Genomic DNA, 25,214 nt, shown 5'->3' on the forward strand with positions numbered 1-25,214 from the left:
AGTCAGAGTTTTTTCATCTACTTCCTAGAGTGTCTCTCACTAAAAGTGTCCATCCTACTTAGAGAACAAAATAATGGGATTCAGGTAGCAGCATGATGCAGAAAGCATTCGTATTGGTTCACTACAGGATGTCTTTATTGGAATGTATTCACTGAATCCTGCCTCACCTGGTACAGACATTGATGGGTGTGGGTCTTTCCTCTTGAGGATTTAAGTTTATTCTGACAGTATCTTTCTATGTGCTTGTTGAAATTGCTCTGCTAACTGATCTGTTATTTGGATATGAACGGCATCTTTTTGGCAAGAGTATTTTCTGCATAAACAGGAAAGAGTAACAGCATGCTGGCAGTTAATTATCATCACTATTGACCTTCTCGGGTGGGATTTGTCTTAGGCTCTTCACTGTATCTCAACTCATTTGATTTCCCAGAGGTGCATGTCTATTCCCATGCTGGTTTATAATTAAGGAAACATAGATAGCCTTATTTTTGTGAAAGGGTTAATGTCTTCGAACGTAAACACTGACGAAATTTTAGGAATAATCAGCCCCACCTGCTATTGCATAGCTCCTCAGGGCAGTTTTTTGCTTTGTTTTCTTTTTCCTTTTCTTCCCCCTAGTTTTGTTTGTTTTTCAGGGCTGGCATTTCAATATCCTGAGCTGTGTTAAGAGCAGCTACAATGATGGTTCGTCTGTCCTTTCAGCTTTTAATTAAAGTAGCTCCCTGACCTGCCAACCACCTAAGTTCACTTTTTGTGAGGCAAAAAAATATTTATCTATTACAAAAAGAATTACAACTGTTGGCTATGTAAATAGGCAACAAATAAACACACACACACACACACACACACACACAGGCATACTCTGCGTACTGTTTTAGTAGGTTTTGGGGATTCATCAGTGAGGAAAAAAAACATGAAATCCCTGTGCCTGTGGCTCTTGCATTTTGATGGGAGCAGATAAACAAGCAACAGCTTTCCTAAATCAGTAAATTATGTGGTTTGTTACCATGGAATAGGAGCAATGGGGAGAAACGGGGTGGAAAGTACAGGGAATGTGCTAGGGGATTGTAATTTTAAATGGGTTGGTCAGGGTGGGTGTTATACTGAAAGAGACACAAAGACTTATAAAAGGTATGGAACGATTAGAAAAAAAGAAAAAAAAAAAACCCTGAAGAGCCACTTTTATTTTACGACCCCTCTCGCCCCTAGTGTTCTTTCCGTAGAGGTGCCCCTGCCTCTATTTTTAACTGCCAAGTAGTGTTACCCTGGGTGGATTTACATGGCTTATTTAACCATTAACTTCTTGGTGAGCATTGAGGTTACTGTTATAAACTGCATTCCATTAACATTTTGTGTATGCGTTTTCGGGGGCACATAGTCAAGTAAAATAATTTAAAGAATTTAAAGAACTGTGACAAAAATCTGATTTTGAATTTATAATAGCTATCAAAAGCTGAACCACTTTTAATTATCTTAATTTTTTTTTAAGATTTTATTTATTTATTCATGAGAGACAGAGAGAGAGGCAGAGACACAGGCAGAGGGAGAAGCAGGCTCCCTGCAGGGAGCCCAGTTTGGGACTCGATCTCCGGTCTCCAGGATCAGCCCCCGCCCCCCCAAGGTGGTGCTAAACCGCTGAGCCACCCAGGCTGCCCCTATCTCACATTTTTGTGAATTGTATCACAACAAAGCTGAGAATAAAAAAGCAGTACCAATTTATATAGCCTTCTGACAGTGTACCTTATACTTTAAAAATATGTTTTGAAAAATATTTTATTTATTTATTTGACAGAGGGCTAGAGAGAGCCAGAGAGCACAAGCCAGGTTGGGGGAGGCGGGGAATGGCAGAGGAGAGGGAGAAGCAGGCTTCCTGCTGAGCAGGGAGCCCCTTGTGGGGCTGATCCCATGATCCTGGGATCATGACCTGAGCCCAAGGCAGACGCCTAACAGGCATAGCCACCCAGGCACCGCCTCCCCACTCTTAAACATCTTTGAGGGTGAAAATGCTTATCTGTGCCAACTGGCACATTTAAATGTCAGAGTTTACATTTTAATAAGCTTTTCTAGAATGCTCATCATTTAAATTGCCGTTTATTTACTTGACTAGAAGCCACTAGAAGCGTGGGCTAGTATTCATATTTGTGTTCCTTTTACGTTTAGTGGACACTATACATGTTCATTGGTGACCTGAATATCCACATGCTGAAATAGATATAAAACAAGTGCCTGAAGAGGCATATCATATTTATGAGTAGGTCAGAAGAGAGCGGGGAAAAATCAGAAGATGTTACGTAATTGAGCTGAAGTTCAGAGAAGGTAGCCTTACTTAGTACTTCCATGTTCAGACAGAGTAAGATGCTCCGATGAAGGAAGTGGTGTTTTTAGAAATCCTTAATTTGTAAAGGGCTCTTTGACTTCCCTAGGATAATGTACCAGGCAGATTGTCCAGGTATAGCATTTGTTGGAGAAGATCAAGGAAGTCAAGGTGGGGGGCCTTGGGAAGATATACTTGGTGTGGCATGTTTGGAGAGCTCCTAAATCCGGGAAAAATTCCAGTGTAACGTGTAAAGGGCCAGAGTTACACCACCTGTCTTAGGATTTTTACTCAAGAAAATTGGTCCTCCTGTTTTCCTAATCTGACGTTTTAGGAATAGTTTTGTGAAGTATTAGTTAAGACTTACTGGTAATTCAGTTTGTCATAAATAGATAATTTATGCTCATTTCGTTTATTTATTATTATATTCCACTTGGATGGCAGAAGCCAGTGGTGACTTAAAGGTAACTATATTGTTAATAATATAACAATAGTATTAATAATGAAATTAATTAAGCAGATACTTAATCTATGCCTGATTTTTACATGAAGCAGTATTATCAGGTCTGTGGCATTGTGGGAATTCTACAAAAGCAAAGCAGAGAGCCTGCTTTCTGGAAGCTTCTCATCTCTTTGGAGATGTGGGCGTCTGGGGTGGTATTTGCAAGACTGGCTTCCTTAGGTGGGGTTTCCCAGCCTATATGCCATCCTAGCTTATAGAAAACCTGTCAACGCTTATCTCATTATTGATCTTCTTCCTTGACCAGTGATTTGGGAATCTGTTTTTGTCAGATTATGAAAATAATCAAAACATGTTTTATGATTTTAAAAATCTGTTTTGCTTTATTTCCTAATTTTCTATATAAATGTAAAATTGCCTTAATCTTTACATTCATGCTTTCTCTGGGTTTCCTTTAACTGAGGGAGACCTTTGCTAAGGCTTCCACTTAAAGAAGCATTCTTTTTACAGCAGCCCCTCTGTTAGGTGGCATGAAAACAAATGATTTGCAACCCTGACACCACATCAGAGAAACTGAAAGCTTTAACAATGTAGATGCCCAGAACCGCCCCTCAGATTGTGATTTGGCAGCTGGGAGTGATGTCCAGGCAACCGGGATTTTTAGAAAGCTGCTTACACGATTCTTTTTTTTTTTTTTTTCTTTTTTTTTTCTTTTTTTTTTTTTTCAATTTTTATTTATTTATGATAGTCACACACACAGAGAGAGAGAGAGAGAGGCAGAGACACAGGAGGAGGGAGAAGCAGGCTCCATGCACCGGGAGCCCGACGTGGGACTCGATCCCGGGTCTCCAGGATCGCGCCCTGGGCCAAAGGCAGGCGCTAAACCGCTGCGCCACCCAGGGATCCCCTGCTTACACGATTCTGATGCATGGCTAGGATCAAGAACACTGGCTAGGGGCACCTGGGTGGCTCAGTGGTTGAGCATCTGCCTTTGGCTCAGGTTGGGATCCTGGGTTCGAGTTCCACATCAGGGCTCCCCATAGAGAGCCTGCTTCTCCCTCTGCCTATGTTTCTGCCTCTCATGAATAAATAAATAAAATCTTAAAAAAATACTGGCTAGGAAAACCACAACAGTCATTCTGAATCCAAAAGTCCACACTAAAATCCAGAAAGATTGCTTGAAATTTCTGAAGATTTATTATAAATATCTGTCCGAAATCTTAAGAAGAAAAAAGGGAGAGAAGGGAGAAAAAAAAGAAAGATGTTTCAGAACCCCCCAGGAGACGTGGTCCTTATTTAACCACATGTAATGAAGCCAGGTGGTAAGGTTTGTTGGCTGAGGCCTCAAAAGCCCATAAGAGCTACATCGAAGAATTTTATTACATAATCTAGGCTAGGTTAATGGAGCAAATGTTCTGTTTCCTGACTCTGATAGTTTGTTCTAAGGAGAAAATAAATTGGGTGTGGATTTAGGTTGAGTTAATTTTACTAGAGATTAGTCACAATGCAAAAGCTAAATTTATTGCTTATGTTTACTCATTGCTGTTGCCTGATTGTTAGAACTGCTGTTAGCTTTGTTAGTGTATTTCCGGTGATATTGTATACATGTTGTGTTACATACATTTGTGGATGGAGGCAAATATTTGATTTCTCCCTCCAAATTTATTGGGCTTAGCTTTGTCATCACAGATGGCTTTGACTTGATACTTTTCTGCCACCATTTTCTAAAAGACGTTCTTATTTCAGGTGACTGGCTTTCTGACTTTTTGTGATTAATGTTAGATTTGTCATCAGAAATCTTCTGTATTTCTGAAAATAAGCCTTCTATTTTGTAATGATTTTAGATTTTGAGAAAAGTTGCAAAAATAGTACAAAGTTCCTGTACACCCTTCATCCACTGTTACATTCTTATGGGACCCTGGTATATTTTTCACAACTAAGAAACGGAAGTGCTATATCACTATCACCTAAACTGCACGCTGTGTTCGTATTTTACTAATTTGTCCACTAATCCCCCCCCCCTTTTTTTTGGTCCCGCAATCTAATCCAGGATAACACACTGCATTTAGCCTAGTAATTTTAAAAATAGAAAAGGAGAAGATTAGGAGAAGATTTCTCTATTTTGGGATCTTTGCCCCCTCTTTCACCCAGTCTCAGAGAGCTCTTTCCAGGGTGGGATCCACCCGTAATCTGTTCTTCTCTTCCCCTTCAATCAAACATCCATTCTCTCAAATGTGCTTCTTATAGCAAACTGCTTAAAGCCCCCCCCCATTCTAGTAAGCAAATTTATATTACACTCTGATGAATAATAACACTTGCTTAATATGTTAGCTTTCCTGTAATTTTTTTAATATTTAAAAATATATAGATCCTGAACTGATAGAATGAGGTCCACAGGGTAACATGTGGGTGATTGGTCATCAAGGAAGATGTTTTATACAGGAAACTTTCCTCTCCACCACTCCTGTGCACCTCTGGATATTTTCCTGAGAAATTACCTGTTTTGCTTGTGTACCGGCAAGAAGCAGAGGCTAGTCCCTTTGCTAGGTGCAGGGTTGCTCCTACAGAGTGAGGCAGCACCAGGGAACTTGGGGATCCAGCCCCCAGTCTGGTTAGCCAGCTTTCCATCCTGATGATGGCCTAGTAAGGAAGCAGGGCAGAAAATGGGACCTTCCTCGGAGGAGGAGACGTTTTCATCTCTAGTAAATGCCATTAAGGATTTTCAGTTTAGAGTAGTCTTTTGACTAAAGGTTAGAATATTCTGTAAGTGCTGATGTGGCTTTTGGTTGTACCTCAAGCCTTAATGGAGATTGTGGGATCAGTCAGCATGAAGGGTTCTTTATAAGGGATCCTTTGGTGTAGGCCCAGGTCCTCTGGCTGGTTAAAGAATACAGGTTGTTTCTTCTTATATAATCATTTTCCCCCAACATTTTACTATGAAAAATTTCAAATATATAGCAACATTAAAAGTGTTGTATAGTGAACAGCCACATACCTCCCCCTATATCCTACCATTACTATGCTTTATCACGTGCACATCTGTTTATCCATCTGAGTCCATCTTCATTTTTTAGATGCATTTCAAGGTAAACTGCAGACATTAGTACACTTCCCCCTCTTACTTCATTACTAACATAGCTATTTTGAGGAAGCCCAGAGAGTAAGAATTTTACGTCTTCAACTTTAGAAAACTTATGAAAAATTTCTGATGACTTCCGATTATTTTTTTTTTTACTTCCGATTATTTTTAGAATCGATAGTAGTTTTAGAAAATAATATATATTTTTCATTATCATTGCTGTTCCTCTTGTTTTTTTTCTTTTTGGTCTTTCAAGTTTTGTTTGAGGGCACAAGAGTTCACAAAAGTAAGGGTTGAGGCAAAAATACTTTTGGTACCACGTTAGGGTTGGATTTCCAACTCGAGAGAAAAAATAACCTATCAGTTTGGCGTTTCTTTGGGGGAAATGTGCTTTAAAAGTCCAGCTACCCTTATATATTTTTTAAATCCAGTGAATAAATTGTTCAAAGTAATGATTAAAGGTCAAGTAATGATTAAAGGTTGCTAATCCTAACATCCTTTCATTGAAGACCTTTAACTTTAGACGAAATTCTGTGACAAGAACAAATGGTCCTAGAGCATCTTCCTGTTACCAGATTTAAAATATCAAATAGTCCATGCCTTTTCACTTTAGCTCAGTGGCTCTCTGAAAGCATTAGGATCGCCCAGGGCACTTGTTAAAGATATGCATTCTTTCTCATCTCCATGAAATTCTGAATCATAGGCTAGTGGGGCCCAGGAATCTTTACTGTGTGTCCTAGGTGATTCCAATGAAGGTAGTCAAAGGGCCACACTTTGGGAAAAACTGCTTTAAAATTACTTCTGTAAAATTGTCTCTGATAATTGGGACTTAGTGTAACCACACTGACCTTAATGTCTCATTTTGGTTGCCTTAAGTACTGTAACGGTGGCTCTCTTAACAGATGGCGGTGAATGCCAGCAGTATACCCGAGCAAATACAGTCCCTCTCTGTGCAGGACTCTCAGGTATGTTTTTCCACTAGTCATTTACGTTTGAGATGATTTGTAGACCTATTATTAGAAAAAAAAAACAACATTTTCAGAAGATAGACAGTTTCAGGGCAGTCCATCAGATTTGGGGCTTGTAAACTCTTTTATTTATTTTTTTTTTTTTAATAGGTATGGAGAAAAGAGTACTGTTACTCTTGACCATGATTTTCAGAACCTCCAACCTTTAAATGATAGGTTCAAAAGCAAGGATTGATTACCAGACTGCTTCTGAAATTGTTGGTACTGTGTGAAATAAGGAAAGAAAATGACTCCCCATTCTGTTAGATTCTAGCCACAAAACTGTAGAGTTAATTGATAGTCTTTTCTTTTTGGCTCCCTGTTGGATTTCTACAACCTGTTTTCATAATTCTTTTATCATTGAATTTATGGGCCAATTTATCTCTACAACTTGCCTTGTAAAAGTAAAAGTCCAGGGACTGTGGAATGCATTTATATTAAAAGTCATATGATGGAAAGCATATGCCATGAGTTATGTTGGATGCTGATTCAGGGTGCTGAGCAATTCAGGGGAGGGACACGGGCATAGTACCAGAGTTCAGGCCCTTGTTCTGGTTTTGTTGTATAATTCATAGGCAAGCCCTTTTGTTCTCAAAGTCATAATACTATCAAGCATCACCAGCCTTGGGATCACATCTTTGTCCCTCAGATCTGCATATCCATTGATAAATTCATTTTCATCCTACCTGTTGTGTGCTGATGAAAGCAGCCGTAAACTGCGGAGAGAATGATGGGATTTCATGGTTGCGGGAAGCCTGGAGTCAGACATCTAGTCCTTGTCCCTTATTTTGTAGCTGAGGAAACATAGACTTGAAGAGGCTAAGTGGCTCATGCAAGGTTGTATAACTGGTTGGAGGCAGAGCCAGGATTCGGTTCAGGTCTTTTTACTCTAACAGGCAACTCCGTAAAACAACTTGAGGTAAACTGAGGGGACTGGTTGAATGACAAAAGGCAAGTTAGGAATGATAATTTGTCAGAAGGCCAATAGAATGAGGGAAAGAGGATTAGGACAACTTGTATTATATCAATTATAGTTGCTAAATCATTGTCATATACATTATTTATTCTTCCAGCAAACTTTTGAGACTGGTAATATCCCCACGTCATAAGTGGGGAAAAGAGGTTCAGAGAATGACTTGCTCATGGTTGCATGTCTGGTCAGTGGCAGAACCAAGTCTTGACCTAAAATCTCTCTTCTTCTACTCCCGAGGGAAGGTCTACTGTCCAGGGATTTGTAGGAGTAGGGAGGGGCTGTGGAGTAGAGGCATTTGAGGTTTATGATCTATTTTTAAGGAAAGAGGTTCTAGGTAAGAAAGACGGGGAAGATGAACAGTGGCCTAATCAACTGGATCCCACCTCCCTCTGCCTCCTCTGGGGTTAAGGTGCTCGACCTTTGCACATCCCCAGGTCCCAGCGGGATGCCCCTTTAAGAGAGCTGACCCTTCTTCATTGGACTTCAGCTTATACCCCTTGTTCATAGGACCCACCCTACAACTGAGGTTTTCTGCTTGAAACATTTGGCTCTCCAGCTGGGATGGGAATTAGGCAATATTCCAGCCTTCACTTTGAGGTGTTACGTGGCCACACAGGACCTGCCATGCATAAAGACCTGGTTTGGAAATTTCCAGAAAGGGTCGTGTGAATCAAGGGATAAAATGATTTTATTCATTTGTTTTTCTGAGTTTATAACAGTGTTTGCGGTTTTGTTTTTTAAAGGGCCTACCCAATGCTAGTGAAGACTATAGAGAAACTTCTTGTGCTGTGAACCTCGTTTTAAGATTAAGGTAAATAATACTGTTTATTTTATATTGCTTTTGCTATAGTACAATATTCTTATCTCCTTCATTAACTTTTCATAATATTAGCATAAAATAAAATTGTTAGCTTACTTGATTTCGCCAAACAGCTAGTGTATGCGGTATTATTCCCAGGGCTAATTGTTCTATTCTAATTGCTTACTAAAGAAGAATAAGAACGAAAGCATCAGATGAGTGTGTCTGCAGGCTCAGTGTACCCTTCATTAAGTTTTTTTCCTTGCCTTTTCTTTCTTGGGCTTTTTTTCCCGTTTAAAAAATTTTTTTTACAATGTAAGATCACAGTAAGAGATTTTTAATGAGTTTCTTTCACACTTTGGCAGTCAGTGTGACAGAAATAAACCATGCTTGTACTACAAGTTGCCTGTTCAGAACATTTCTCAGTGGCAGGTTTGATCAGCTACTGTGGAGAAATGACAGATGTATTTTGAAAGAACCCTCAGTCTTCTAGGAAATGGATACAAGTATGATGCCTGACAGTGCAGGCTCTGTATCTAGTGAACGAAAGTTCTTTCTGTTTCATGGACTTCTAAATTGTAAAGTTCATCTAGATGTGGATTCTTTGTTGAGAATATGGTGTCTGAAGACACACTTGCTTCCACTTAAACAGCTTAAGTCACCAGGTTAGTCAGGATACCATCACATTTTTGAAGGTGTTTTAAAGTAAGTTACACATGTGTTCTCCTTTGACAATTCAACAAATAAAACATATGGCTGATGGACCATTTTCAGAGCCGCGGCTATAAACAAGGGGCTTCGTCTTCAAGGTCGGTTTCCAGCCATCTGAGTGCTCCTGGTCTGTCAGGGTGGATAATCGTGACCATAATCACCCCTTCCTTCTGATGGTCATTTACAATCTGCCGTGTGTTTTCACACGCTTACCAGGGGAACTGCACAGCAAGCCTCGGCGTGATTTAATTCAGAGATGAGTTTCCAGTCAAGAAGTAAAATTATTATGAGAGACTCCTTTCCTTATATTTGAAAGTAGCCTTGATTACGATTTGCAATTATGCGAAGAACAAATTTGCAATTATCCAAAGAACAAAGTAGCCCATTCCTTTCTTGTTGGACTTTGGAACCAGGTGCTACTTTCACTTACTTTTCACATGTTCATTTATTTATTCATTCCACCAATATGTATGATAAAATCGCTGGGCCGAGCTCTGTGTGTGTTCCTGAGATAGAGCCGTGAGCGAGACTGGAGGTTACCGTCCAGCCCACTCGAGTGTGTGGTGTTGGGAGTGACCCTCAGAGTCCTGTCATCCAGCCTCCTACTTTATGTAAGCAGGAATTTTTTTCTTCTGTGGTGTGCTGGGTATCTACTCGGCCTCTGTGTGTACTTGAGCTCTTTTTGCCTGAATCGTTCCTGTGATTCTAAAACACTTTGTCATGGTTCACCTTCTTCCTTGAGAGATTCAACCAATCTTCCTATTCTGGGCTCTTATGGGCTCAAATTCTGACCTTGAGAGCAGATACCAGGTTCTCTGGATGAAGACTTTCACTCTCTTCTGGAGAGTGTTTTAAAACACATAGATGTTCCTGAGCCTTACCTCCAGGTACTGTTTTGCTTTAGGTACTAGAACAGTATAGAACAAGCGCATCCCCTGGTTTTTCTAGAGTCATTTGTAGTTTTATAAGACTTATTCCTTTTTTCCTAGGCAAAACAGTACAAGTAAGCCTTGCTTCTCATAACATGCTTCTATATCCTCCTTACAATCCTGGCTGTTCACCTTTATTGACAAATAGTCTGTACTGGCTTTTGTTACCTTGTTCCTCACGGGCCTGGATGGTTTCTTCCTGAGTTTGTGGCTTAGATCCCTAGTCCTACATATCTTCCTACAGAAAGGGTCCACCTTCAAATAAGCTAAGGAACAGTGCATAGTGTCCATCTACCTGTACACACACATACGTACACACTTCATTTTGGAGCTCACAAGGGATATTAACATACTAGAGGTTCTAAGACTTTTTGCAGGGAAGGAATGTAAGTTGGTGTACTCTAAGACCTATTTGACCTCAGAACTTTCTTCATGGAGTCACTTTCCAGTGTAATGTTGTAGCACCCGCATTTAAATGCCGACCTCCAGATATGGCCTTAGCAGGCTAGAATACAATGGTAAGATTATGTGTTTTTGTTTTTCTTCCCTGTTCACAATCTGTATTTCTCCTAAATCAGCCTAAATTTCCATTGCCTTTTGAAATAGCCATGCATCTTGGAGACCGATCTAGCATGACCTAACAGCCAAACAAAACCTCTGACTTTGTTATTTCCACTTGAAGGGCTATCAAGCCTAATTTGAACTACAACTTATGTTTTAAAACTCACTCGGGGGATCCCTGGTGGCGTAGCAGTTTGACGCCTGCCTTTGGCCCAGGGTGGGATCCTGGAGACCCGGGATCGAGTCCCATGTCAGGCTCCCTGCATGGAGCCTGCTTCTCTCTCTGCCTGTGTCTCTGCCTCTCTCTCTCTCTCTTTATGTCTATCATGAATAAATAAATAAAATCTTTAAAAACAAAAACTCACTCTGTATGTCTTAGCATTTGTCACTATAATAGTGAACCTGTTGGTTTTGACCCATTGCCTGCTGTCCCCCCATCCCATCCATGTTTCACTCATGATTGTCAGGGTTGCATATTAGTTATGTTTGGATATGTGTCTGTTGCCCATCTGACGAGCCTGTCTTTTACGTCTTTATCCACAACATTTATTTAACATGTTCAACACTTCAACAGAGGCTTCTGGCATCTTTTGGATACCACTCACTTTCTACATGGCTTTCAAAAATTAGTGAGTTATTTTTTTTGGTATAGTTGCTCAACCAGAAACAAATCCTATTGACTTTACTGCTTTTTAGTGGATATTTAGCTAACTACTCAGAGGGATATCTATAAAAGGATCCCTTTAAATTATGACTGAAATTAAGACCTACCGATGATTTTTTTTCTGAATCTAACTACCTGGAAATACTTCCAAAAAATAAAGATGAATTTTTATTTTTAGAAATTAGCATGACTTTTGGTAAGTATATGTTCATGCCTAATTGTATACATTTTTTTTCCCTAAATGTTTTCAAGGTAAAACATTTAAACCATTTTTTTTTTCATATTTGATAACTCTCGAATCTCTCAAGATACATACTTGGTTTCCTCTAAGGGCAGTCTTGGATTCCTCTAAGGAATCTCTCAAGATACATACTTGGTTTCCATACTTTGAGAAATAACCTTTTAAAATTATGAGTTAAATGCTGTTAAGTTTTTGTGGTCACCGTGTGCTGACATAAATGTAAGCAGCGAATCTAGTCATTCGTTCTGTAAGCATTTATTTAAGTACCTGCTATGTGCATTGCACTGTCTAGGGGCTATGATGCAACAGTGGGAGGAAAAAGACAAATTTAAATTTCTTGCCTTCTAGGAATGTACACTCTGGAGGCAGGGAGAGGAAATAATTCAAGTATTCATATTAGTTACATGATAAACCAAGTACTCTGCAGGAAAATCTACATCAGTCAGGAGGAAAGAAAGTCTGGGAGTGCTAGTCTGTATTAAGGCATAATAGCTTTCTCCTGTTGTATAATAAGTTACCACAAATTGAGTGGCTTAAAACAACACCCATTATCTCCGTTTTAGTAGCTCAGAAGTCTGGGCACAGCTTAAACGGTCTCTCGGCTATGTCTCACAACACTGCAATGAAGGCATGCTCATCTGGAGCTTGAGGTCGTCTTCCAACTAATTTGGGTGTTGGCAAAACTCAGTTTCTGGCATTTGTGGACTGAGGTCTTTGGCTCCTATAGACCACCCGTTACGCACACAGTTCACAGCACGGCTTTGCCTTTTTCAAGGGCAGAAGGAGGAAGCCATCTCCCTCCCTTCAAGGGCTCAGTCCCTCTGTTAAAGGTTTTTCACTGGATTAGGCCAGTCCCATCTACATTAATCAAAATCACCTGCTTTGGAACTTGAATTACATCTACAAAATCGCTTTACCTTTGCTGTATCACATTAACTTAGGCATGGGAGTGACAGCAAAGGTCTTGTTCACACCCAGGGGGAGAGGATTATGTGGGGCACGTACACCAGGGGACAGCGGTACTGGAGACCATCAAAGAATCCTGCCTACCACAAAAGGTCTCTCAAAGTAGTATTTGAGCAGACACCTGACAGATGTGAAGAATTAAGCCATGAGATTGTTTGCAGCAAAGGAATTCCAGGCAGAGCAAATGGTGATTGTAAAGATTCTGAGCAGGGAGCATGTTATAAGCAACTATAAAAACAGCCAGGGAAACACTGTGACCCAAAGGGGTTACGGGATCAGGCCAGAGAGTTAGCCAAGGCTGAATCATGTAGGGCCATCTAGTCTGTGGTGAAGACTGAGGACTTCACTGTTGGTGGGAAACCATTAGAGATTTGTGAGCCTGAGTTACATTTTAAAACAAGCAGTGTGATTGAATTATGGAGACTAGACCATACAGAGACCATTTAGGGTAGAAGCGCAGAGCCCATTGGCAGGCTGTTGCAGCCTTGCAGAGAGCTATGATGTGACCTGGACCAGGGCAGGGAGTAATGGAAGTGGCAAAAAATTGTTGAATTCTGGATGGAGAGAGAACTCAAAGATTACTACTCAAGGTTTTGGGCCTGAAAATATGGGTGAATGGAGGAGAAGAGAGTTGGGACTGCAGGTTTGTGTGTAATCAAGAATTCAATTCCAGAAGTATCGAGCTTGGATTATCTAGTGGACATGTATGTGATGTCAAGTAGACATTTGGGTGCAAGAGTCTAGATTTCACGGGAGATTTCATTCTGGGCTAGAGATAATAATTTGAGAATTGTTGGTGCTTATGGTATTTAAAGCTATGAAATTAGATGGAAATCACCTAGGAGTGAATGAAGATAAGACAGGTTTTCTAGCACACTCTCAGGTGGTACATGGATGAGGAGCAGACAACAGATTGGGAAGAAGAGGCTGGTGAGGTAGAGGAGAGAAAGGCGGTCCTGCAGACCGAACAGAGGAAATGTCTCAAGACAGGCAAGAGGCAAGAGCTGTAGCAGTTGGTATTCATAGGTGAAGGACAATAGGAACTGAGAATTCACATCGTATTTGGCAAAATGCGGTGCATTCTTGACCTTGGCAAGACTTGCTTTGGTGGAGTGTTGGGGACAAAAGCCTAAGTGAACTGGATTCAGGACAGAGTGGCAGGTGAGGACACGAGACAGCATGAATAGATTACTTGTTAGTACAGGTAACTCTTAACAGTTACTGTTCCAGGGGAGCAGAGAAATGGGGTAATAGCCCAATGAAAATATGGAGTACAGAGAGTCATTTTTAAAAAGGCATTGTTTATAAGTTAATGGGAAAGACACACGGAATGAGGGAGGGGACATTGTAAGACTTGTGTCCTAGGATGGATGGGACAGGATGATATCCAGCCATCCAAGCAGGTGAGTCTTAGAGGAATGGAGAAAGTCCCCTGTCGGACAGCGAGCGCAGCCACCACATGGAAGGGCAGGCAGATGTGCAAGGAGATTGAGGAGTGCGGCTATGTGAAGCCAGAAGTCCTCTTCCATTGTTTGTATTTTCTCCATAAGATAAGGAGTGTGATCAGTTGAAAGTGAGGAAGGGAAAGAAGTTTGAGGTTTGGGAGATGAAAGAATTGTGTAGGAGAGCTGGAGAATCAGTTTACAGGGAGATGTGGTGGGATGAGCAGGTTACACCAGCGATCACTTGAGGCTAGTGAGTGTGACTTTAAAGTGGAACTGGTAGCTTGATCCCTGAAATGGACTTAACCTGATGTCCCAGAATATAAATCTGTGTGTGTGTGTGAGAGAGAGAGAAAGAGACAGAGAGAGAGAGAGACAGAGAAAGAGAGATATTGATTATAATTAACACAGAAACACAACATTTGAAAACATTCATAGAGGAGTCTGTGAGCATACCCATGGGCCCCAGTTTTAGAATCACTGTTTAAGTCGTCGGCAAATGTGGGTGATGGAATGGCCTCAGTGATCTCCTGTGTGCAACTCGATAGTCACCTGCCCCTTCTCACCACGAGCACTCCCTCATAGGTCCAATGTCCTTCTCTTAGAAACCTCCAAAATGACATGCTCTTCAAGAATCAAAGCCCTGCCACCAACAACCTGTTGTTGATCCTTGCCATACGATTTCTTCATTCTCCATTTCCTGTTTGGGAATTCCCTATTTCCTTGAGGTCATGTGATCCCTGTCTGGGCCCAGATAAACTGCCTCCCATAGAGCAGCCCACATGAGAGGGAGCTGGAGGATTGTTCTGGCCAGTGTTTATCAGATTAGAAACTCCGTGCTGCCTCGTTTTGTACCCTTCTCATTTCTTTACACATCAAGATTCTGATATATGTGTACACACATAGGTAAATAAACACACATACATACAAAAATATACTCCCCTTCTTTGGCTAGACCAGTGATTCCAATGTGTGGGCTATCTTATTGAGAACTAGTATGCTTGTCTTTATTCCCTGTGGCCATCTGGGCATAACATTTATGTGTATTGTGTTCCACCAGCTAGTGGGTAGAGACTTGCATTTAAGCCAGCCTGTCATCAATCCTTAACTAATGCCATATGGGTAGCTGCCTTCTTACCTCTTGGAAAAGGTCATTCTGACTTCTTTTTGACATAGCATCTTATAGACTTAACTGCAAGGAATATGGCTTCCTTCTCCCTCCTACCCCAGCTCCAGATGCCAGGTAAGCTTCCCCTTCATTTTGTAAGCAGGAAAGTGGGAAATGTTTTACTGCTCAAAAGGTCACATTCTGTAAGAGAAGACAAATACATGGTAGCTACAATAATATATTTGTTTTTCCATTCATTTCTGGCAACCCTAGGCAAAAGACTGAAGAGGTGAAAGCTAATTTCTTCCTTGAAAAAAAAAATACACTGTTGCTTTACCTTGTTCTTAAAACTGACCTGCTGTGTTTAAGGCTGGAGCAAAAGGGTTAGACCTTGGGTCTCAGTGTTAAATGCTGGAGATAGTTTAAAAAGTAGATTTTTCTTTTTTTCTTTTGGGTACTTTTATGTAAATGTTTTCTTGCCAATTGTAGCTATGGTAGTGTCATCTGTGTTATCAAAAAACTTGAGTAGCAAAAAAAAAAAAAAAAAAAAAAACTTGAGTAGCAAGGCACAACATAAGGAAATCCCCTTAAACACATCTAGGAGAAAGATCTGAAGTAGGCCATCTCATAATCTATATACTGTCAGTAGATGATACTATAATTTCTGATCTGAGTTGAACATTGTACAAATATTGTTGAATATTGTACAAATATTTTGCCATTAGTATATTTTTCATATTTTTCATAAAACAAAATAGTCATGTATTTGATGTAAAACATATGTTTTTGAGAACCAGGCTCAGTGATTTGGAAAAAATGACTTATCAGTTAAATTGTTAATTCCTTTGTGTAGATGCTGTTCATGCTTTGACAGCTCAGCCCTATGGATTACAGTTAAAGTTTTGCTGAAAGCAACCGTGACAGTTGCCACATACAGATGCTCTGGGAGGGCATAGCCCATCAATTTGCTCATAACAAATGTACCTCATTATTAGGTAGCATTATTATTACACCTTGAAGGGCCAATTAAAGACCCTAACAAAACTATTTTCCTGCTTGTAGGAAAGGATCTCTAGAATAATTTATTTTGATAAAAATCCTTTAGTATGACAATATTGCCTAATCTGACTTATTATTTTAATTTCTCTATTAAGAGGTGAATTTAGCTATTGGTATAGACTTAGAAAATCATAATTTCATAAAGAAAGCTGAAGCTAATAAAAACAATGTTGATCACTATTTTAGCATCACTATGAACTCTAATTTTACATTATCATCATTCAAGGGGAATTAGAATTCTTAAATGGTTCTCTAGCCTGTAAAATTGGGTTAATTGCATAATTTTTACTAGTCAAGTGGTTGGGAGGCTTGATTAATTTTTCCCCAAAAGTTAAATAGTGTGGGTATAGTGTTCAATTGTGGCAGTCCTTTCAGGCACATTTTTTCCCCCAACAAACTGCTTATTTATGGCTTTCTTTGTGCAAGGCTTTGTTGAAAATCCAGAGATGAGTAAGACAGGGTTTCTGCACTCAAAGAGCTTACTGTGTAGGCGGAGAGATCAGACCCCGCTGAAATGACTCTAACACAAGGTAGAAAGGGATAAAGGCAATAAGGAAACAGATGAAAGAAGAGCTATGGGTAGTTAAAGGAAGGTGAGAACCCTTTTGTCTGAATGTTATCTTTGGTTACTTGTTCCCGCAGTAACTGGTGTTTATTTATTTATCTTTTTAACATCCAAATTCAAGAAAAGTAATGGTTAGGTTGTATCCAGGGGCAATGTTAGGCTGTGGTCTTTGGAAACTGCCTTATCAGACTTAAATTATTTCTGACAAGATCACATTTGTGGTATAGCAGAGTCGTATGCATTATTATGTGGGCACCAAGTTATTTAGAAAAACAGTTGTTTAATGTTAAGAATATTTTGGCATCGTACTTAATTTTTTGGATTTTTTTTTTTTTTTTTTTTTGGTAAATTCCTTCCCTCTGAGAATTGGAGTCATAGCTGCACATCTTGGCTTTGAAGTGAGAACCTTCAAAAAGGTGAACATCCTACTATGTACCAGGCACTGAGATAAGCACTGTTTATGCTTTATCTGTATCATCATAGAACCTCCACAACATCAATTCTGTCGTTACTGACATTTTACAGATAAGGAGATTGAGGTGCAAAGTCATAGGGGTAGTTTGTCCAATACTACACAGCACAGAAGTAGCAGACCAGGTGTTGAACTTCAGACTGTTTAACACGCTGGTCTTCGCTCTTCCCCACTTGACTCTCTCTGGCCATGCTCTCTATTCAGTTCTATTTTGGGTGCAGTAAGAAACTCTTAGGATGGTTACATTCAGCTGACCTCTTACTAAATATCATGTAAATATGTATTTTTTTAAAGATTTATTTCAGAGAAAGTGAGCATAGAGAGGGGCAGAGGCAGAGGGAGAGGGAGAAAGAGGCTTTAGCAGACTCCTCGCTGAGCTTAGAGCCCAATGTGAGGCTCCATCTCACAACCCTGAGCTGATACCAAGAGTCTGATGCTTAACTGACTGTACCACCCAGGGGCCCCTCATGTAAATATTTTTTAAACAATATTTCCTGATAAATTCATCATTAAATATTGTGATGGGAATACCTGAAAATATTTTACAGATATTGCAAATAGCAGCTTTATAATTTTGTGGGTTTTTTAAGATTTTATTTGTTTATTAGATAGAAGAGGGGAGAGTACAAGCAGAGGCAAAGGCATAAGGAGAAGCAGCAGACTCCCTACTACCAACCTAACTTGGGGGCTCGATCCCAGGATCCTAGGATCATGACCTGAGCTAAGGCAGACGCTTAACCAACCGAGCCATCCAGGAGCCCCACGGTTTTATAATTTTAAACGCACTGTCACATCACATGCCTGATTTCATTTTTCCTTTCGTCCTATGTTTGCTGCCCACAGATGAAAAAGAGAGATGGGAGATGTTAAGTAACGGTTTTCTGTGGTTACAGAGCTAGTACCATAGACTGGAGACTGGGTCTTCCAGTGTTAATCCAGTGGTATATGGATGGGGAGTTGGGATAAGGGTAGGTGATACAGAGTGGTGGAGGGTGTAGGCCTTGGACATATATGAAACCCTTCTGCTGGTAAACATGCTAAAGGAAGGGGGATTTATATTAAGAAGAATTTGATAATATAAGGAAAGCAAAATGGGAGAAGGAAAAACCATTCATGGGGGGATAAAGTCCCTTTAAAAAAAAATTTTTTTTTGTAGGGGGGCAGCCCGGGTGGCTCAGCGGTTTAGCGCCGCCTCCGGCCTGGGGGCCTGATCCTGGAGACCCGGGATCGAATCCCACGTCGGGCTCCCTGCATGGAGCCTGCTTCTCCCTCTGCCTGTGTCTCTGCCTCTCTCTCTCTCTCTCTCTCTGTCTCTCATGAATAAATAAATAAAAGCTTAAAACAATTTTTTTTGACAGTGAAGCAAGAAGACGTTTGTGAGTGCAATGACTTTCAGCAATAGGGAATGTAAAGAATCCTTTGTTTTTGAGTGGTAAATGGTTGTCTTAGAAGTTTAGGAAATCAAAAGAAAAGGAAAAAATGAAATCATTCACTATCTTACTACACAGGGATGTGTCATTATGAACTTCTTCATGAATATTCTGGTTTTTTTCTACATTTACATTAATATAGGCTTCAAATACTTCTACAATAACATTTTTAATATTTATAAAACACAATGTTTTATATGAAGGTCGATCTACATAATCCTTTTAAGTGGCTGCCTTATATTTTGATTGTGCCGAAATGTACTTAAAATGTATTATTTGACATTCACAGAGTTCTCAGTTTTTTTGTATGGCAGCTTATAAAAGCTTCTGTGTGCAAAAATGATGTTTGAAAAGTGCCCAGTAGAAAAAGTCTCTTCCAGCATTGGATTTTGACCTCGGCGGTACCCTCAGACTTTGAGAAACCTGGAGATACATAGTGGAGGAAGCCTGGTGTCAAAGCACATGGGGATTGGAGGGGCTGGTTGTGGCTCTTGGTTCAGCAAAGAGTGTCACTATCCATGTAGCCCCTCACGCTGCCTTCTTTCTGTGTTAGGGTTGAGTTCTTAGGACCGGGTTTTAACAAAGGCACTGCACTGAGAAGCCACACGAATGAATGATTCCTGAGTAGGATCGGACACAAATGTAGGTTTCCATTTTGCAGCTGTTCTTTTGGGTTCTTCCTTCTAGTGCGTATTCCTTAAGAGCTGCTCTCTAGGCTGTCGGCTGTGAGCACCCTGGAGTTGGAGTGACACCTGTGGGACGTGACAGTTGGAAGAGATGAGAGAGAGGGCGAGCGCCTTTCTGCTTTTAGAGCCTTACATAACATCCAGCCTGTGATAGACCCTTAATGCGTGTGTGCTTCACAAGTGCCAACTGACCGACTCTTAACTAAAGGCAGGTCTCACAAACTTTTATCAAGATGCTTCACAACAGAGTTTGTTTTTGTTTTGTTTTGTTTTCTGGGGGCAGCTCTTTGTTTTTGAAGTTATAGTAGAAATGGGTACAAAAGTACTCCTTTACTAGGTTCTCTCTGTAAAAGTTCTCAAGCAAGGTAATACCTTGAATATAACCTCTGTATTTTATTTTTAAAATATAGGTAGGCCCCAAGCTCTAAGAACTGCAAGGCAGTTTCTGTGGCAGGGGTACAAAGGAAGCCCTGCTGGGTGAGGATCCTTACAGGAGCACGTGCTGCCCTTCCTACACACCCAGTCTGGATTCCCTCTGGGGTTGCCACCAGGATCCATTGGCCATGCCTGCCTCTGGGTCTCGGGGCCAAGTCTCAATGTGTGAAATTTGAAGTGTCCATATGATATGCTGCTGCTTCCAGACTCCTCCCGGGTACAACTTTCGCTGGTTTAAAAAAAAAAAACATAGAGCCTTCCTGGCCCCTATAGACAGCCTACAGGGAGAAGCTGCACACCTCTGTGGAGCTTACCAGTATCTCTAGCTCCGATGCAGGATGCTTTCGGAGAGCTGTCCTCTCACTCAGAGAAGTGCAGTGAATCGTGCCATGTCCCGTGCCCCATCAGTGTCAGGAGAAGGACCCCACGACCAGCCTGCCATGGCTGGGGGCTTCCTTCCTCTCCTCTCTCTCCTCTCTCCTCCTCACTTCTTTAGCCAGCAGTGGGTCCTCCCTGCTGGGCCAATGGCTTGGTCACGTTTCGGGGACTTTCACACCTTTCCTGAACTCTTCTTTCTCTTGAGCTTTTTAATGTCATTGAACAGAGAGGCAAGGAGAGAAAAATGTCTCAAAGGTAGCGGGTACCTTGGAAAGCTTTGGTGGCATTTAAGTCAATGTTAATTACCTGATCTCCTGGCTGAAATTTTATTTTTTTTTATTTTATTATTTTTTTTTTCCTGGCTGAAATTTTAACAAACGCCTTAGTATTTAAGTTATCCTCTCTGTCACTATGCAGAGGCTGTCGTCCTTCTCCTTTTTTATTTATATTCCTCCTTTCCTAGCTGCTGATGAGGTAACCTGCTGCTCCTTCAAATTCTAAAAATTCTCCTCTCTAGCCTTCTCAGGGAAGGTTGTCTCTTAGGACTTGTCCTCTTGATCAGAGCTGAATAATTCTGAAGATGGTTTGCGAAGTTATTTCAGTTCTCAGTTACCATATCCCTGGAGATAATGAGTGGTAAGGTTTCTTCCTGGAAATCTTGAGTCTTGGAAAGGTAACAAGCATATTTCAGTTTGGGAGCTTTCTTCATATTAACTTTTTTCTCCCCATTGAAACTAGGCTCCCTAGAATATACTTTCAACTTTATTTTGCAGTTCCCAGAGTGCTGGAAAACTTTGTTCTCCTTGGTAAAATTCATACAGTTGCTAACTGGTGGTGTAGTGGGAAATCTCTGCTGCCAGTGAGTTTCATTGGTTGGTCTTTGTATTAGTTCTCTATTGCCGCTGTAACTACCACCACCTAGTGTTTAAAACAGCACCAATTTATGATTTTATAGTTCAGTAATGAGCAGTCTAATACGGGTCTCAGCCTGAAATCAAGGTGTTCTCAGGGCTCAGAAAGGCTCTAGAGGACAGTCTGATTTTTTTTTTTAAGAATTTATTATTTTTTTTGGAGCCGTTTTTAGGTTCATAGTAAAATTAGGAGGAAGATAAAGAAGTTTGCTTTACCACCTGAGCCCACATATACTTCGCCTCCTCCATCATCAGCATCCTCCAGCAGAGTGATGCATCTGTAAGAGTCTGGGAACCTGCACTGACACATCCTTATCACCTCAAAGTCCACAGTTTACATTATGGTTCACTTTTGGCAGTGTACATTCTGGGGTTGAACAAATTTATATAAATTTATTTTTTATTGGTGTTCAATTTGCCAACATATAGAATAACACCCAGTGCTCATCCCATCTAATGTCCCCCTCAGTGCCCGTCACCCAGTCACCCCCACCCCCCGCCCACCTCCCCTTCCCCCACCCCTAGTTCGTTTCCCAGAGTTAGGAGTCTCTCATGGGTTGAACAAATTTATAATGACATGTATCTACATTGTGTTATCATACAGAGTATTTTCACTGCCCTAAAATCCTCTGGGCTCCACCTGTCTCCCCTTCCACACGTCTTTCAACCACTCATCTTGTTGCTGTCTCCATAGTTTTGCATTTCCCAGAATGCCCTGTGTTTGGCACCATACAGGACATAGCCTTTTCAGATTGAATTCTTTTTAGCTGTGAATAATACACATTGTATGTTCTGCAGTTTATCTATTCACCTACTGGAAGACATCTTGGTTGCTTTCAAGTTTTGGCTATTATGAATAGTGCTATATAAATAATCCGTGTGTGGGCTTTTGTGTAGACATAAATTTTCAATTCTTTTGGATACAAGAAGTGTAATTGCTGGATTTTAAGGTAAAATTAGGGTTAATTTTATATTTACATATATACATATATATAATTATATATATAAATATATATAATTATATATAAAATATATAATTATTATATATATAATTTATAATATATAATTATATATATACACACACATATATACATCCAAACTGCTTTCCAGAGTGGCTGTACCATTTTGCATTCCTACCAGCAATGAATGAGAGTTTCTGTTGTCCCATATTTTCACCAGCATTTTGCCCATTTTAACAGGTATATAGTTGTATCTTGTTTTAATTTTCATTTCCCTGATGGTATTTGTTGTGGGATGTCTTTCCATATGCTATTTGCTATCAGTATATCTTCTTTGGTGAAGTTTTTTTGGCCCATTTTTCTTTCTTTCTTTTTTCTTTGTTGTTGAATTTCCGGAGTTCTTCGTATATTTTGGACAATAGTCCTTATCAGTCATGTCTTTTGCAAATGTTTCATTCTCTTGACGTTGCCTTTCACAGAGTAGATGTTATTGAGTTTAGTAAAGTCTCATTTATCAATTATTTCTTTCATGAATTGCACCTTTGCTGTTGTATCTAAAAAGGCATCATTGTATCCAAGATCATGTACATTTTCTCCTAGGAATTTTATAGTTTTTTATTTTGCATTCAGGTCTGTGAACCATTTTAAGTTTATTTTTGTGAAGGATGTAAGGTCTTATGTCTAGATTCACTTTTTTGCATATGGATGCCCAGTTGTCCCAGCACTGTTTGTTGAAAAGATCCATTCTGTTGCTCCTTTGGCAAAAATCAGTTGACCATATTTATAGAGTATATTTCTGGGCTCTCTATTCTGTTGCATTAGTTTATTTTTCTGTTTTGCAAAAGTACCACAGTGTCTTGATTACTGTAGTTTTCTGGGGGGGTTTTGTTTGTTTGTTTGTTTTAATTTGAGGGGGGTGGAGGGGACAGAGGGAGAGGAAAAGTCTTAAGCAGCCTCTGTGCTGAGCATGAAGCCTGACACATAAGGCTCAGTCTCACAGCCTGAGAATACTACCTGAGCCAAAGTGAAGAGTCACTTAACCTGCTGCACCAACCATGCACCCTTTGAGTACTGTAGTTTTGTTTTGTTTTGTTTTTAAGATTTTATTTATTTGACAGAGAGCACAAGTAGTGGGAGCAGCAGGCAGAGGGAGAAGCAGGCACCTCACCCCCATTGAACAGGGATTTCGATGTGAGGATCATGACTGTCCTAAAGACAGTCACTTAACCCGCTGAGCCACCTGGACGCCCCTGAGTACTATAATTTTACAGGAAGTCTTGAAGTTAGGTAGTGTCAGTCCCTCAACTTTGTTGTTCTTCAATTTTGTATTGACTATTCTGAGTCTTTTGCCTCCATATAAATTTTAGAATCAGTTTGCAGATATCTACAAAATAATTTCCTGGGGTTTTGATTGGGATTACAGATCAAGTTGAGAAGAACTGAATCTTGAAAATACTGAGTCTTCGGGGATCCCTGGGTGTCTCAGCGGTTTAGTGCCTGCCTTTGGCCCAGAGCGTGACCCTGGAGTCCTGGGATCAAGTCCCACGTCAGGCTCCCAGCATGGAGCCTGCTTCTCCCTCTGCCTGTGTCTCTGCGCGTCTCTTTGTCTCTCTCTCTCTCTATCATGAATAAATAAATAAATAATCTTTAAAAGAAAAAGAAAATACTGAGTCTTCATATCCATGAACATTGGATATTTTTCATTTAGTTAGTTCTTTGATTTCTTCTACCAGAGTATTGTAGTTCCCCTCGTATGGGTCTTGTATGTATTTTGCTAGATTTATACCTGAGTATCCTATTTTTAGGGGGTGCTACTGTAAATAATATTTTTAATATCCAGTTTTCTCTTATTGCTGGGATATGGAAAAGCAATTGACTTTTGTATATTAACCTTGTATCCTATAACTTTGCTGTAGTTACTTATTAGTTGTCTAGTCTTTTGGATTTTCTATATAGATGATCATGTCATCTGTGAAGAAAAGTAGTTTTGTTTTTGTTTTTTTAAGAGTAAGTTTTATTCTTTCCCAATCTATATACCTTTTATTTCCTTTTCTTATTGAATTAGCACTTCCAGTATGATTTTTTTTAAGATTTTATTTATTTATTCAAGGGAGACAACAGAGAGAGAGGCAGAGACATAGGCAGAGGGAGAAGCAGGCTTCCTGCAGAGAACCCATTGTGGGACTTGATCCCAGGACTCCAGGATCATGCCCTGAGCCAAACGCAGATACTCAACCACTGAGCCACCCAGGTGTCCCACTTCCAGTATGATCTTGAAAAGAAGTGATGAGAAGGGACATCCTTGCCTTGTACCTGACCTTAGTGAGAAAGCTTTGAGTTTCTCACCATTAAGTATGATTTAGCTTTAAACTTTCCGTAGATATTCTTTATCAAGTTCAGGGAGTTCCTCTCAATTCCTAGTGTACTGCAAGTTTTTATCACAAATAGGAGTTGGATTTTGTCAAATGGTTTTTCTGCATCTATTGATATGATCAGTAGATGATCTCCCTGTGATTTTTCTTCTTAGCTTCTTGATTTGATGGGCTATATTAGTTGATTTTCAAATGTAGAACCAGCCTTGCATACCTAGGATAAATTCCACTTGGCCATGGTATATAATTATTTTTGTACATTGTTGGATTTACTTTGCTAATATTTTGTTGAGAATTTTTGCTTCTTTGTTAATCAGAGATGGTAGTCTATAGTTTTCTTGTAAGGTCTTTGGTTTGGGTGTTAGGGTAATGCTGGTCTCATAGAATGAGTTAGTATCTAGCCACTAAAAGTGGTTGTAGAGAATTGATAGAATTTCTTCTTTGAATGTTTGGTAGAATTCAATAGTGAACTCCTCTGGGATTGGTATTTTCTGTTAGGGAAGTTAATTATTCAGCTTCTTTAATAGATATAAGGCTATTCAAATTTCCTATTTCTTCTTGTTTAAGTTTTGGCAGATTGCATCTTTCGAGGAATTGGTCCATCTCCTCTAGGTTATTAAATTCATGGACATAGTTTCCACGTTATTCCTAGGTTATCCTTTTAATGTCTGTGGGCTCTATAGTGATATCCCT

The 25,214-nt window shown here is 40.0% G+C and overlaps 1 protein-coding gene across 11 annotated transcripts in view; it reads left to right on the forward strand.

Annotated features, from left to right (window-relative positions):
* The window catches only part of STK39 (serine/threonine kinase 39), a 315,389-nt gene that overhangs the window by 193,602 nt on the left and 96,573 nt on the right, over window positions 1-25,214 (forward strand). For 10 of the 11 annotated variants that reach the window (XM_072810941.1, XM_072810948.1, XM_072810950.1 and 7 more), the window contains 2 exons: window positions 6,756-6,818; window positions 8,577-8,644. In XM_072810941.1, the coding sequence (XP_072667042.1) occupies window positions 6,756-6,818; window positions 8,577-8,644 (131 nt within the window). The remainder of the gene's footprint in view (window positions 1-6,755; window positions 6,819-8,576; window positions 8,645-25,214) is intronic. The other variant, XM_072810943.1, reaches the window with a different exon arrangement.

The sequence above is a fragment of the Canis lupus genome, chromosome 34 (genome assembly GCF_048164855.1).
Source record: "Canis lupus baileyi chromosome 34, mCanLup2.hap1, whole genome shotgun sequence".
In the NCBI taxonomy this organism is placed as follows: Eukaryota; Metazoa; Chordata; class Mammalia; order Carnivora; family Canidae; genus Canis; species Canis lupus.